Source organism: Nesoenas mayeri (assembly GCF_963082525.1).
Source record: "Nesoenas mayeri genome assembly, chromosome: 2".
Classification (NCBI taxonomy): Eukaryota; Metazoa; Chordata; class Aves; order Columbiformes; family Columbidae; genus Nesoenas; species Nesoenas mayeri.
Window position 1 is genome coordinate 127,380,912 of NC_137543.1, and position 16,194 is coordinate 127,397,105.

The 16,194-nt window shown below is 39.4% G+C and overlaps 1 protein-coding gene across 1 annotated transcript in view; it reads right to left on the minus strand.

Moving 5' to 3' along the window:
• The window catches only part of CHN2 (chimerin 2), a gene marked incomplete at its 5' end in the record, with an annotated part of 164,462 nt that overhangs the window by 57,979 nt on the left and 90,289 nt on the right, over window positions 1-16,194 (minus strand). Inside the window, 3 exons of the mRNA XM_080338965.1 lie at window positions 8,321-8,606; window positions 10,617-10,730; window positions 13,804-13,835. Of these exons, the coding sequence (XP_080195091.1) occupies window positions 8,321-8,606; window positions 10,617-10,730; window positions 13,804-13,835 (432 nt within the window). The remainder of the gene's footprint in view (window positions 1-8,320; window positions 8,607-10,616; window positions 10,731-13,803; window positions 13,836-16,194) is intronic.

The window sequence follows — 16,194 nt, forward strand, 5'->3', positions numbered from 1 at the left end:
TACCTGTGCCATTCCTCCCAGATGTTTTCTGACGTATTTCTATGATGAGGGAGATTTTGTGATCCCCTCAGGCACTCTATCCCAGTGTTTCACTGTTCTTCCTTTTTTTCTTTCTCCCTTAACAGCTAACCTGCAATGTTCATCAGTGTATTTCAGGCCTATCATCTCTTGTCATGTCTGTGCATGAACACAGAGGACAGGTTGGTTTTTTCCATGTAATTAGCCTAGCAAATGTATGACCTAAACAAGCACATCACTAAAGTTACAAATTTTTGAAGCAAAACATAAAGGATAAATATTAGTAACTGTTCAAACACTTTCCTTTTGACACTAATTCCAAATCCTCCACAAACAGAAATTAATCTCTCTCTTATTCTTCAGAAGTTGAACAGTTGTCTTTCAAGATGAAAACACAGCAGTTTAGAGGCGCTTGTAAAAGTTTAGTGCCTATTCCCACACAGAGTCTCAAGATTCATGTGAGATAACCAAGTATAGATTTTCCACTTTCCAGTGACTAGACAAATGAAATGTTTATGCTGAAGGCTCCATCCTAATCCTTATGGAAGTTTGTTTATACTAATTTAATACCATCAAACTATGTAAAGAGTATAAAAGCCAAGACAAAAAAAACTCCTCACATAAGGCTTTTATTTTTAATACATCAAACTAAGCATGGTTTTTATGCAATAAACATTTAGCTTTATTGGAATGATTAATATGCTCATAGTAAGAAAATACGCAAGAGGAAAAAATTAATTTATCTATTCAGCAGATCCTAGTTGCAGATACAGTACTGTACTTGAAGAGCCAAGTGGTGTCTGCCTTAGGGTTACCATAAGTACTTCTGGTGTATCACTTTTAGTACAAATCTGACATTCTCATTTGAGAAAATCTTAATCTATGGTTGTGGTATTCATGTATGAAGTTTTCATATTGCTTCCATATGACTACCCTTCTAAAACACTAGATTGGGAAACACCTTGGTGGTAATAAACTTGATATTTACCTTTGCTCCGTATGTTTAGCAGTGCCCTGAACTGCTCCAAGACCCTGCGAAAACTTCAGGGGTCTTCCCATTTATTTCAGCAGCATTTGGACCAGATCACACCCGTTCCATCAAGTCATATGTGTAAATCTATGTTATCTCCAACTTACAAGCTCTCTTGAGGCATAATCATATCATTTATTCTGCTTAAGGCAAAAGTCATGAATCCTAAGCTGATGGTAATAGCATAATATAAACCAGGAACCTGGAGAGATGTTAACAGCTTAGGGAAGCAACTGAAGCAAATACTTTGCAATGGAACCTCTCTTTCTCCTGATTCCCTCAACTACCATTACTGTTAAAGTGAGCCCAAATTATTCCTCTCAAAAATCCCTGCCTAATCAGGCAAAACATTAGGTTTTAGTTAGGAATGCCACAGCTACAAACAGCACACCTTTTCCTGTGCATAATCACAGACAGCCAGAGGAAAAGAACTGAAAAAAGATTCTTTCAATGATTTTACTTCAGAAGCTTTCTTATTTTTATTTCTTATATATTACCTATTTCATATTTATGAAGCTCTAAACAAAAAAGAAGCTGTAAAGAGACAGAGCTGGAAAATACAAAAGAATGCCAACACTGAAAAGCAAAAGAAAATGATTAGGCAGCTACACTTTCAGTAAGATGGTATTTGTCACTCAAAATATAAAACTGCTAACTAAAATACATATATTAGCAGACCTACTGTATTCATATAAACTCCTCTCACTGTGTTATAATACCAAAGAGTATTGTGGATAAAATCAGTACTAAATTGTTAACAGTTATTTAAAGAAGACAGTGTAGTTAAGTACTCATGTCAGGGCATGCTTCAATTAAGTATGTACATGTGGTAACCTGTGTGTAAACTACCACTCTTGCAGGACAAGCAGGAGTGACTGATGAAAGGAATTAATTACTCCCAAAGCAATTTTAATTTATAAGGTTGTTGCTTCTAGCAGCAAAAATGCCACACACCTTTTATCACTGCATGTATTACTGAAATCTGCAGATAAAGGCCACCTTCACATGCAGGATTTATGTTGCTGCTTATCAGTGTGGTGTCCGAGCATCTTCCAGGGAAGATCAGCTGGAGAGAAGACCCTTGTGTATTCTGTGGACGTGCATATGGGACTGAAAATGTGAAACCCAATAAAACGTGGGGTTGTTGACGTCCTAGTAGAACACATTTTAATTTGTTCTGACCAAGCATGTTGCAGAAACTAGGGAGCTGAAGGCGGTGTATGAGACACAGTGTCAAATTATGAGTGCGGTTCCAGCCCAGAGCCTGCAGGAACAGATGTTTCTGCTCACTATCCTCTTAACCCTGTGATCCACAGCTAGGACAGCACAGTGTCCTGCAGCCCTCATCTGCAAGGACATGCTCAACATCTGGATAGACATCCCAGAAGAGAGTTGAACACCAACTAGCAAACTGTAATAGGATCATTAGAGGTTTAGAGGAGCTGCAGAATGGGAAGAATAATGAATAAATGAAAGACTGAAAAGATTTCTTTATCATTGGCTAACAGCAGAACGTGTGGAAAATTCCACGTAGACACAAAAATGGAGTGGCAAGATGAGGCTAAAAGGCCTTCAGAAAGGAACGTGGTGTGAGTAACAATGCAGAAGTGTAAATACTTGCAAAAATTGTACCAAAACAGAGGTTCTCTTAAAATTGGCTGTCTCCCATGCCATTTTGATGTAAGAAAAACTGCAATGCCCCTAAAAAATTAGTTCTATAACTAGATTACATCTACAATTAAGGGATGTTAGAAAACAGTCTTTCCTGGAAGCATTTTCTTCTGTGGGAAACTGTGTGTGAACAGCATGACTAATGAGGACAGTAATACCAGCTCCTACTTCCAGCAAAGTTATTTTCCCTTTTCTGTCACCTTTGCCTTAATAGGAATAGCTTTCTTATCTGTCTATTATTTGTGTGGGATTTTCTGCCGAGGAAATCTACAACCTTTCAGACTCTATAATATGCTTATCTTTACAGCTTTTTAGTTCTAGCTGCAGTATTAACTATGGGCTCTGTCATTTGCACTTAAATGCCTGGTAATGAGTTCCAGCAAAACAGATAGACAGGTTACCATGTCAAGCAGCAATACAGAGTTTTCTGCACTGTCCTGCTGCTAAATGAAGACTCCACATACAGCTTGCTCTTGGTTTAGCTCAAACTGCTACACTGCTCTTTACAGACCATCACTGTTAAATGCCTCTTGCTGCTCCTGGCATGTACTTGCAACCAGAGAGCAGAAGAAGCCCTTCAGCCCAGGCTCCAAGCAAACTCATATTTCATGTGCAACTGGTATGTTTGAACTGACTAAGCCAAATCCTACTTGGAGAGAAGTTGATGGGAGCTTTGCCAGGATCCAAGCAGGCAGAGACCTGACACTGACAAAACCTTCCTTAATCTTCACCACGTTTACCAACAGTTTGTCCTCTGTCACATAGGTTAAGATCATTCTTTTTGCAAATGCTTTAAGTTCAATCGCTGCCAAAGCTTTTCTTTAACTTCAGCTTGCCACCCTCATCGCATCCCCCATGCTAACATGAAGGAGGAGCTAGAAGGCAACCCAGACTGAGGAACTGCTCCTGTGGAAGACCAGCATAGCAAAGAAAAAACACTCAGGGAATAGCCTGTGCCTGACACTGGGCACTGTGTTACGGTGTCCAGGTCCACCCAAGGCACGGGGTGGTTGCAGTGCTGCGCAGGGCAGGTCACAGGAGTGGGAATGAAAGTGCCAGAGCAAGGAACCAGCATGGTTTCTGATCAGCAGCTGTGAGAGCTTTTACTTGATCAGACCATTCATGGAACTCCAGCATGCATTTATTTTCAACATTTCAATTCTTTGAATATATTTTCCCAAATTACACTTGCTGGGCTAGGATTAGAAAGGAAGATTTTTTTCTCTTTGTCTGGGACACAAAGATCGCTGACACAGCATGGGTAGCAGTTGCAGGATAATGTGATACGTGATAGCGATAAGTGTTTCAGAACTGCATATTTTACTGACAGACTACTGCAATTTTTTCACTCCTACATGTGAAGATTAATTGCTTGCGGCAAGTCACACTTCTCCCACATTCACCGGTAACATGAACTACTGGTAATCAATTACAGTACATACCAGTACCAGGTACTTATCTGCCCTACATCTTCAAGCATATGTTCATTTGCCCCAAGTACAGTATCCATAAGCAGAGCAAATACAAAGCTGGCGATCACAACTTGCCCAAGCTTAAATCACAACATTAAATTGCCCAAGCTTAAATCACAAGCAGATAACATACAATCTTCAAACGTTCTTTGCACAAAAAACTATTTCTCTATCCAGAATCCTTTTTGAAGCTGGATCCTATTAAAATGACAATTGCCTACACTGCTAAGAAAGTATTTGCAGCACGCTGTTCTCCCACAACACTTCATTTCTAAGAAATCATTGTGGCTCCTTTCAGATTAAAGATCTGTTAGACCTCTTCTAAGTCAGACAGAAATAACTTTCAGATGAAATATTACCATTAGGTATCTTAAATCACGTACATTTCCTTAGGCCTGTTACAAAAAATGTTGGATAAAAAGGCGTGAACAACAACAGCTTAATCCAACCCATACATCACACCTCCCTTCTGGAATGGGCATAACTCCACTAATTACAACCTTGAAGAAATTATCATTATGGGAACAGACAGGTACTCCAGGCAGTGCTGAGACACTGGCTCCTCCCGACAGCTTGTGCCTTGGTGGCCCCTTCCATCGACCTACCCCAGGGGAGCAGCAGTGCCGGAGTGACTGAGACATTGAATAATCTCCGCTGTCAGCGTGGGAGGTGACAGAACGAGCCGATTCCCTGGATGGTGTTAACAAACCCACTAAGGAGACAAATGCCTTCAGCTGCACTTTCACACTCTGGGATTGGTTTCAGTATAAAGCAAAACCTCACTTGTAAAATGCCTAATCTATAAGAGAAGTACGAATGCTTAACCTTAGAGCGCTGAATTCTCACATTCTTCTTGAGAAATAATGGAAGTTTCTGTCCTGCATATACAGCTTTCCCCTCCATCACTTCTGAAACATTCAAAATAGACCAGGCAGCACTTTCAAATAAAACAGCTCAGTTATATATAAAAAATAAAATTTACTTGTTCAATTGGCCAGAGAAAATACACCTTACGAAAAACACTATGATTTTTCACACATGCAGCAAAGAATTTACTTTGCAGAAAAATGTCATACTAATATTCATTCACTTCTTTCTAGGGGTCTGAAATTTATGGGAGTAATTGAAGGGGGTAAAGGTTTTGATTTGTGGGCAAACCATGGCCTTTGTCTAAAATGCTGTACAACACATGACAGCCTCAAGCAAAACATCTGATACAACTCCCACTGAACTACCAATTCCCCATTTTACTTTTACAATTTAGAGGCCTTCTAAAGTTTATATAAAAAATAACATGAAATTATCTTTATCCTCCTTTGTCCCTCTATGCTGTTACTGACAAATGCTCAGTTTTTCATTGGTTTATTCCAAAGCCCAGTCCATTCTTTATTTGAGGTTACTGTGAGGAAGAAATGGAAATGATGACCCTTGAGTCCTTGTCTGCTACCCAAACCTCTCATGAGCTTCCCCCAGGAACATATAAGGCTGGTACCCATAGAGAAGCCCACTGGAAGTCCTAATCATGTCTATGGCAGGTCTTCAGCCTGCAAGCAGACCACTTTGCCTATTCAGCCCCACTCCTGTTGTAGCTGTGATTACTCCTACTCCTCTTGGCAAGAAAAATATGTCAGAAACAGCTGCTGTTCCTCCTTCTGCTGCTTTCCCTTGGTGCGAGGAAGGCAGAGAGGGCTGCCAACAATGTAATGGCTTAGCTGAAGCTATTTTTACACGACAGCACAGCCACGCTGTCCAGTCTTGCAGGCTGCTAGTGCCTGCATGTATGGAAATCTAGATGAGCACCAATCCTTTTAGGGTATATATATCGTGAACAACCTCTGAGGTAAATAATGCTCTGAATACTTTAATTTCATTCAGCTGCAATACAAAAGAAGACCTAATCCAATCACTAATGTGGTCCAGAGGTGTATTTTTGCTATCGACAGCAAGTTATGTCAAGTCCAAACATTTTCTAGCACAGTTACCTGGAACTAAGGATGCAGCTCTCTACTCACTTTAAGCCAACATCTTCATTTTTTGAGCTGTCATCAGAAGAAAGCCTTGCCCTCTCCTTCGTGCTGCATTTCCACCCCTATGAGGTGGATCAGGTAGCAGATCTGGCTGAAAAATTCACATGTTTTTTCTTCTGGCTGCGTTAGTTTTAATCTGGAGCCATTTTCTGGTGTTACCTACTTCATAGCTGCATGAAACTGTATGTCAGCAAAAGGGTGAAGGAGACAGGGCAGGGGCCCCTTCAGCAACAGTTTGCATTCTGTTGGTTTAAAAGAGTTTTTACAGTACTTACTTAAAACTGCCCAGCCTGGAAAATGACATCCAACCCCAAGCACAACAGAAAACACAATCTGTTAGAAGTACTAGAACAATCCTTCCTGGAGTCTTTGAGAAAACTTTGAGAGATACAAAGGACCACTGCTTCTCACTGCAAGAACCGTTAAGTAAAACTGAACACCATTTTGAAACTGTGTTTTTCCTTGTACGAAAAAATATTCTCTTGATTTCCTTGAGAATGCAGCATCATTTTCAACTGTCATGATTCCTTGATTACACTAGTCATATAATAATATTCACAGTCATCCCAATGATGGTCCAGTATTTTCCCAATATAAAAGAAACTTGTTCAGAACATCCTTTGGACCTTTTTCCAACCTACACAAAGAAGTCTGTCACACTGCACTATATTTATTCCTGAGTGCGCCTCAAATCACGTAAGAATGAACTTTCTTGTGCTTGTTACAGCACTCATAACCAACCAGGGTCCAATCACAGGAATTAACTGAATGAGCACAAAACCTGCCTCCATGGCATCCACTCCTCTTGCATATGACAATACCACCTCATTGAAACACAAACTATTGTCATCAGTGGATACATTTTGAAACAAAACTTGAATGAAGGACTTGTTGCTGTGCCACTCTCCAAAGCACTTCCCTGTGGTATTATGCCTTCCCTAAAAAATGTCCTTGTAAATTGAATAAATTTGTTCTAGAGGATTAATAGGTTTACAGGCCAGGTCAGTGATTTGAACAATTGCTACTACTGACAAATCCAAACCAATATACAATCAGCCAATGCAGATATGTTAACCCAACAGACAAAAACTATGCCAGAAATATCCTAGAGCGATGAGGATACATATAAAAAAGCTGATATTTTTCATGCTTGATATTACTACATGATGGCAAATTCATTCCCTGTGTCCCAAATACAAACTGGTCCTAGTTCCCATCTAGTCAGTCAGCACACTGAACACTAAAATCCTCAGTCACACTTCAGAAGTCTGCTTACAAATGTCAGTAAGTCAATTCAGAATAAACATTGGATTAAAAAAAAGAAGTTTTTGACAGCCTTGCCACCTGGGAAACAAAATTATCCACGTGTCACTGCTTACAAGACTGTTTCTCCTATGTAAAATGATTTCTAATTTTACATCTTCAGATGGCTGCTAACTGCACAAAATTCTCAATTTATTATCATGTAAATAAGTCCTAGTCCATACAATGCTATGGGATACAGGTGCACAAGAGAAGGAGTTCAAGGAAAGCCCACTTCAAATGAGAAGAGCAAGAAGAAAGGGAGGCAAACCCATAATATCCCAATTTCAGACTTACGAGAAGAAAGGGAAGAAAACACACAATATCCCAGTTTGAGACCCATCCACCAAAGACTTGGCAGAAAAGAGGACCTTTGAACTGTGAATGGAAAGATAACAAACTTGAGCTGTGGTGAAGGGTCTATGGGAAAATGTTTCATAATCCTATGCAAAATATGCTTAAGTATATGTGGACAAAGAAATATAACTTGTGAACAATTACAGATGTAGCTCCTAAGTTAATCTGTGTAAATATATATATATATATATATACATATATATATATTTACACAGTGAAAACAGTTGCATTTGGTACTTATTAGAAAGCTTTCATCATAAGCTCCAGTCAAATATTAGTTTGGAGCCAAGATCACATTAACAGGATATAAACTTTTCAGTGGGATAGTAATACTTAATGAAGTACAGGAAAACAGACACAGGCTTTTAGACAAAACTCTTTTTTCTCTCAAATTTGATAGAAAGACTAGTATTACTTCCCAAGATTTTAAACTGAATACTTACCTTTTCAACCGGGGTATTTTCTTCACTTGTTACACTTGCTTTTCTTGATTCGTTTTTAGTTCTGCTCAGCCTCCGGGACACTTTTTCTCTAAGCAAAGTAGCATATCCAATGTGTTCATAGATGGGGTTTGTTGTCATTTTGGAAATATACTCTGAAGCCTTGGTTTCTATATACAATGTTATCAAGCCATCTGTAACTAGATCATGGATTGATTCAAATCTTTTCTCCCCAACAAAGTGCTTCCCATCATAGAACAACCTGTAGTTTAAGGTCTGATTACCAAATCTGCAAATATCAGAAAAAAAAAAAAAAGGAGAGGGAAAAAAAGATAAAGGGAAGAGTGAGAGAGAGAAATCAAAACTGACAAAACACTCAAGAGGTAATTTTGCTGACAAGGCCATGTATCTGGATTACATATGGAATATGCACATGGGTGCAACTGGATCTCTGTGGAGACACCAACTCCAGTTCAAACCCAAACCTGTCCATTATCATGTGGAATGGGCTACAGAACCGAGGCCAATTCTTTGTAACAAGCCACATGACCCAGACGTAAGCGGCTTAAATCTAAATCCTAAAGGGACTAGGGCAGTGATGGGAAAGGCACGTTTGCATTGACAAGACCTTATACCAGAATGTGTAATTGTGGTAAGGTCTTTTCCATTCCAAAATGTTTCCGAGGTGCAGAAACTGGATGCTTAATCACCCTGGGCATATTTACAGTCAATGAAGAGAGATGTGCATCTCTGGCAAGTAATTCAAATCCTAAAGGTCTGAACCACCGTCTGGCAGGAAGCCAGAGGGACCCAGCTTCTAATTCAGGGACCCAATTGAGCACCCAGAGTTCTGTGGGATAACTCTGGCCCTATACAGCTACGTATGGCAGGTGTAATCCGTGAGGTTTTTTGAAGAGTTTTTAAAAAGCAAAGTGCTTTAGTAGCACATTCAGTTTATAACACCATGGTTGGAATCTCATTCTTGATTAAAGGATTCAAAGATACGACATTAGGTTAAATGGTCCTTATATTGCATCAGATTTGCATGTCTGCATAGTTTGTTGGGCATTCAAACCAAACTTTTTAAGCTTCTTATTTTCTTCCCCACATTTTTCATATGAATTCCCAATTTACAATTGAATTCAGTTTATGATTCCGCAAATAATTATTCAGATGGATTTAGAAATCATGCTGTTATGTCAAAACAATAGGCACTTTGCCATAATCCCCATCCTTTGGTAGTTCTTTTTATTCTTTATTTTGAAATCTCTCTTCAAAACGCTAAAAAATTATGCTTGTTCTTTTTCAGCTGACAAAAGTTGCTTTTAATTTATACCACTTTTTAGCTGGCATGACTCACGAGCTTTTCCAGTTCTACCATCTGCACATCGATCTGAATTCTAAGGATGATTTCAGCACACTATCACGGCCACTTGGGATAACTCCTTATAGGATTTTTCCTTCTAGCTTACTGGCAGAATGATAGAAATTCAGACTTTTATTTTGTCCACATCCCACAGAAGTAATAATGCTATAAACATTGTAAAATATTGCCAAGGAGTTTGTTTTGTCAAAACCCAAACAAATACCTTGCCTTGCCACTAACCCAGAGCAGCTTTAAGACTGCTGTGTGGGCAGGTTTTGAATGGCACAGCTAACCCAGGAGTGGCCGTATTTTCAAGGAAAGGCACCTGTGAGGGGCAGCGATGTTGTAGCTTGGGCTCCCACTGAATTTTTTCACTGGGTTGAATAGCAGACTCTTACTTCTTTACGCAGCAGCAGCATCCCATCCTTCACACTGTATTTCTACAGCAAGCTTGAATTCCAGTTAGGGAAGAAAACTGACATCTGATATGCTGCTTTTGACAGCTGGTCAGCCACTGGACTTCATGGTTTTCCAGGGTTATTATCACTGACATTTGCTGAAGTTTGTGTTCAACACATCACTCAGCTCAGAGGACAACATGGCTGTGTCCTCTGCTGGGACACCCTCCTGTTCTGTACTCACATCTTATACACAGTTTTCAAGCAGAAGCTCAATCTTTACAACGCTCAGCTCTAGGTAGCAAAATTTTTGAAAACAGGTGCAGTCTGCTTCTGCAAAGGGACTTCTTAGCCAAGGAGTGACTGAATTGCTGCAGTACTGTGATGGTCAAACTGCTGACAAGAGTGTGTAAAATCCCTTTGACACCATGACGTGAATTAAGTAACAACAGACATAGAATTCACCCAAAATATAACCCTCTCCATTAAACGCATTTACATTTGCACTATAAGGCTCTATGAAAACATCATTTACCTGAGAGCAAGAGTGTAGCAGCCGGGTTGCCGCTGGCTTTCTCTAAGAATATACGCTCCTTCTACGCCAGCAAGTATTTCATCTGCTTGCTCCCGAGAAATGATCCCATGAAACCTAAGGGAAGACATTTCAGTGACTAACAGAACAATCCAACCAGAAACACCTCCTTCCCCACTCCAGAAACCATTGGGAAACTTCTGCACTGCAAATCGCTGTGGTCTAAGCTATCAGGAAAGCTTCCAAGCACCTAAAAGTGGCAGCACAGTCATCCAGCATGGGCAAATCCAGCATAGAGGCAAAACAAAATGACACTGTATATGCAATTTCAGGCAGCACAAGCCAGTATGACATTTCATCCTCACTCAGAGATTTTGTTCTGTAAATGCCCCAACTTTTCACAACTTCTTCTCTCCTATGAGTCTATGCCCCTCTTCTTTGTTTCCCTTCTAGAGGTCTTATGACAGAATTGAAAACTAGGTACAAAGGAATTATTTTTTTTAAATGGAGATGACTTAAAATTAAAATGAGAGGTCATCTGTATTAACAGTTTGCTTTATTTTTATATTAACATTGCTTCCCCAAATTTGTAAGGGAAACGGAGACAAAAAAATGGCAACAATTATTCAGAATTCTATTCTGCATATATTAAAGTAGAAGAAGATACAGAGTAGCCTTGAGAAAAACAGTTTTCTTCAATGAGTTCCTCATGCAGTGTTAAAAAAAAGTAATATTTTTTATATTCTTTTGCCAGTGATATTTTAAGAAAGAAAGAGGCCCTAAGATGCACAATTAACCTTACAATAATCAATATTTAGAAGCGATCTTTCTGTAAGTACAAATGCAGTCCTTAGAGCAGTTTGAGTCTTAACTCGTACACACATTTGCTAGTTGGTAAGTCTCCAAGGGTCTCCTCAGAGGTTTTGAAAGTTTCTATTTTTGCTGCTGTCTGAAAAAAAAGGCACTAAAATGTATTAGCCTTCAGCATTTTCTCTTTTCTAACAATACATATGAAGTGGCATATTTCTAACACTGCCTCTGGCTCGGTAGTGAAAGAGAAGAAAAACATGTTGGATATAAATGCAATTGTTGTTCTGTTCTCTTTACACTGTCTTTTCACAACTAATGCATGTTGGAAATATTAGATTTAAGTGACCTTTCCTGAGTGGGTTTCTATTCAAAATGATGCAAATTGATTCATACTTGCTGTCTGTACTGATAGGGACACACTCATTTACTCTCACATCCAAATTAACACGAGCATCCCCTAGATGACATAATTTAAGCATGTCTTTACAGTAAACTCATGGCAGCTCATAGCTCTAGTTAAAAATAATAAGCATAAGCTATTTGCCACCACAAGCTCATTATAGGCTTTAGCTTAGACATTAGGAAAAAAACTCTCCTGGTGATCAATTTAAGAAATCACTGGGACAGGATACTTGGGGCACCTGTGAAATTTCATTAACCATGGGTGGTAAGGGGATAACACCAGCTTGTACATGCTACAAGCTCCCCTGAACTCAGACGCCTGCCTCTGACACCAGCCAACAAGAAATGCTTATGGAAAGAGAACAGGAAGCAGTGACATATTTCTTTCACTTCACATCCCTGTCTATCCATCACTGGTTTAGCCAGAAGTTGTGTCCCATCAGCTGTGACCTTAACCTTCATGAATCTGAGAACTTCACTTGTAAACCCTTTAATATCTTTATGCTTTTGGCCTCCGCAGCACCCTGTGGCAATGAACTTGAGAGGGACACTGTGCATGTCCCTCACTTGGACACCCACTGAGGAAGACCTGATCGTTTTCCTCCTGTGGTAGGAGCCGCATCCCTTTCCTCCACCGCTGTTGCATTTTGCTGTACCTTTCATTTCTTCCATAACCCTTCTGAAAAGGAGGAAGGAGAAAGGGATAGAGACAGACCAGAACTATGTACACTATTTAAAATGCAGCTACATCATACGTTTACACAGTAATATAATTATGATTTTTTTTGTCTGTTTCTCTCCCTAGAAAACCTTGATTCTGTTTCCAAGCACTACTGAGCACTGAGTGAATTGCTTTCATAGGACTGTCCCCAGTGGTCCTGAAATCTTTTCAAATGATAATAACTAACGTGATCTTGCCTGGGCAGGTTCACTCAGCTGATTTCTTGCAGTCCCTGCCAGCCCTGTTGCTCCACAAACCCAGACAATGTCAAACAGCCAGACAGGTTCCTGGATAAGAGATTGTGGTAATGGTTTTACAAGTCCTGCTGAAGGAAGCATGATGGGTTACTCAGGTGGGTACTGTCTTCAGCTCTGTTGTACTCTAGTGGCGAGATCTGTATTCCCTGTTGTCAAAGACAGTATTTAAAAAATGAAACTTCAGTAATTGGGGGCAAAGCTACTGGCTCTTGAGGTTTTTGATAGTAAAAGAGGATTATTAAACACAGATGATGTGTCTGGGATGGAAGAAAAAAATAGAACGTGGGATCTAAGTAATATAACCAGTGATAAGGGCTGGGGCCTTAGCAGATTACTTCAACAAAGGACAAATGCCAGATCTGGGTGGTTGCTGCAGGGGCTTTGCCCTTCAACTTCATCTGCCCAAATCTCCATGCCAATGCAGAATCCAGGCCCTTTAAATCTATTTATTGGCAGGAAGACGGCTGAGTACAAAGGAATTATACTCTAGTGGTCCAACAAAATGACACCCGTTCTTTTGGTATTTCAGTCCTTGTAACTTTAGCAGGGAGAACAGCATTTACACCTGCAATAGTATACATGCATAGTTCCACCGCCACATAGGCTGGAGAAAGTATAGGAACATACACAAAAAGGCTGTGGCAAAGGCAAGCTGATTCTCCCTTCCCCAGGCCATTGCAGGAACACTGAGAGGTTAAAAATGACAACCAAAATAAAAGGAAGAACTACTCCAGACAATATTTTTTCCCTAACTGTCCCAAGATGATCAAAATAGACATGCAGGTTTGCAGAGCATCGCAGTCCATGGATTGTGAGCAGCGGTACTGGACTGTAACATAGCTTAATTATTAGGCTTTCAATATATTTAGTTCCTAGTTGAAGTAAAAGGTAAAATAAAATATTTTATCAGACCTCTATTGTGTCTTTTTTTTTTTTTTAAGTTCTAGAACAACAACTTTTGGATAGAGTCATAAAATACTTAGAAGAGAAAAATACTTACTCTCTTCCATAATACTTTGGTCTGTTCTCCACCTAAATTTTGAAAGAAAGGAAAAAATATTAGAAATAGTCTCAATTTTAAATAAACTACATAAAAAAATTATGCTTGATTATTAATAAGGACCATACTGCACCCATCTAAGTGACCATATTCTGCAGATTCAGAACCGTGACTGGAACATGACTACACAGAAGAACAGAAACATTGAAACTGAAAGGGCAGTGTTATTGATGGATTTCTGGGAAGAATAACATGTATTGATGGTGAAAAAATAGAACTGCACAACATTCTATAAAATCTGCTCAAATGGATAAATAGTTTACTGCTGGTTTGCCAATGTACTTTTTATTCTATAAAGTAAGACTATTTTTGTTATATACCCTTTAGCTTCTTAAAAACTTTTTTTTGGCCTATATACAGCAACTAACTGAAGATAAAAAGTTTAACGTTCTTGGGAAAAACAAGGTTTCTGGATTTAGACCTGGTCTTAAATTCCTCGAACTCCTAAGAACTCTCGGACCTGATCCAAAGTCCACTGAAAAGTCGCTGGAAGGACTCCCAGTTATTTTAAAGAGCTGTGAACCAAATTTTAGCAACGCCACGTTCTGAGCCAGAAACTCTGGACGCGTCTGACGCGTCGACTCGTTTCTCAGCCCCCAGTCTTTCTGGAAAGTTCGCAGAACAAGCCACCTCGCCAACTCCTGACTTCATCCTCCACCGGCCTTTGTCTTCCTCGGACCGGGCGGGCTCCGGCCGCGATGCCGGGTGGCGCCGGCAGGGGGCGCAGCTGCCCCGCGGCCTCACCCCGCGCCATCGTTACACGGCTGGCTACGACAAATTAATTTTCAGATTTTTCCCCAGACGTATTAATATATATATGTATATATATATGTGTATATATATATATTTATGTATTCATTTAAGTGTTTTTATTAAAGGATGCTGGGTCTCCAGCTATGGCACAGATCAATAGTGCCAGCGGTTTATAGGTCCAGCCCACACATCCATGTGTGAGCATGACAGAACTTAATTCAAGATGCACATAAAATACCTTGTTTATGAAAAAAAAATACCCGAGCAAGCGCATACCTGAGTATAAGTGCATATCAATGCCCATATCAATGGAATTACTGCTTCATATGTAGCGACACACAGGTAGAAAAATTGTGGTTTCAAGACTTTGATCCTTTAGGATGAAACCGATGAATTTTCACCAATTCATCTGACTGGAAACATAGACCCTCACTCTTGTTTTGATTATATCTCATTATTTCACCATAAGAAACTGTTCATCTATGAAGGTTTTTAATTTCTGGTTACTAAATGTGACACTTTTGATTCAATAATCCACACACTAAACCGAAGCAGCCGACTTTCTGCCCTGCAGTCACTGAGGCTACAATTCAGCACAAGGCGAACAAAAGTCTGTGCAGGATAATGAGAATCTTCAATGGAAGGCCTATGGGACTTCAATCAAGTCCTTATTGCGCTTCTTTCCTAGCTCGGTATTTCTTTTCTAGCATGGCACTAACAATAGCAGTATCAGACCCTTGAAACTCCTGCCTAGGAATAACCTTGATGCAAACAGTTTTGAGATCTGAGGGGCAGGAATAAGAGGAAAACGCAAATGCAGAAGTGAAAGAGAGAGCAACATCAGAAAAATTGCCAAGTGCAGGTGCTGTGTTTCTATTAATATGTGCATATACGGCAACTCAGAGAAGAAAGTGTATGAGTTCATTTTTTTTAACTTTATATTTTTATAAGTAAAAAAAAAAAATCAAGAAAAAGACGTATTATCTCAGAAAGGAGGTTTTTCATATGTTCATCTTTAGTAACGCTACATGAGTTTATTATCTTGGAACTGTGCTGCCTTCCTGTCATCCTTACAGACCTTGATGACCCCCCAATACATATAGTTAGCTGGGAACTCAATTAAAAAATGGCTATCAGAAGCTGGGTTAGGTGAGGGCACCACATGAAATCTTCTCTTTCACGGAAACAAAGGCCACTCAGTACATGAAAATGGTGACAAGGAACAAACAGATAAACTTTCATTCCCACAGAAAGCCAAATAAAACCTTGACACCACAGAAGGTAAAGCATGACTTTCATCTAGGATTCAGAGTCTGCTTCTTTTTAAAAATATAGATTTGCATTGACTGTATGTACACACAGAATAAAACCCAACAGTTTCAGTATATCTCAGAAAGATAAGAGTCAACAGTACTAACACTCACCTCAAAATTACCTGTAAGCACAAGTTCCCCCACAAATATATATATATATAAATATATAAATGACTATATGTATAAAGTATAAAATCAATCTGGAAAAAACTCCTTGAGCAAATGAAGGCACATGTTGTATCACTCTCACGCCACCATTTATGCA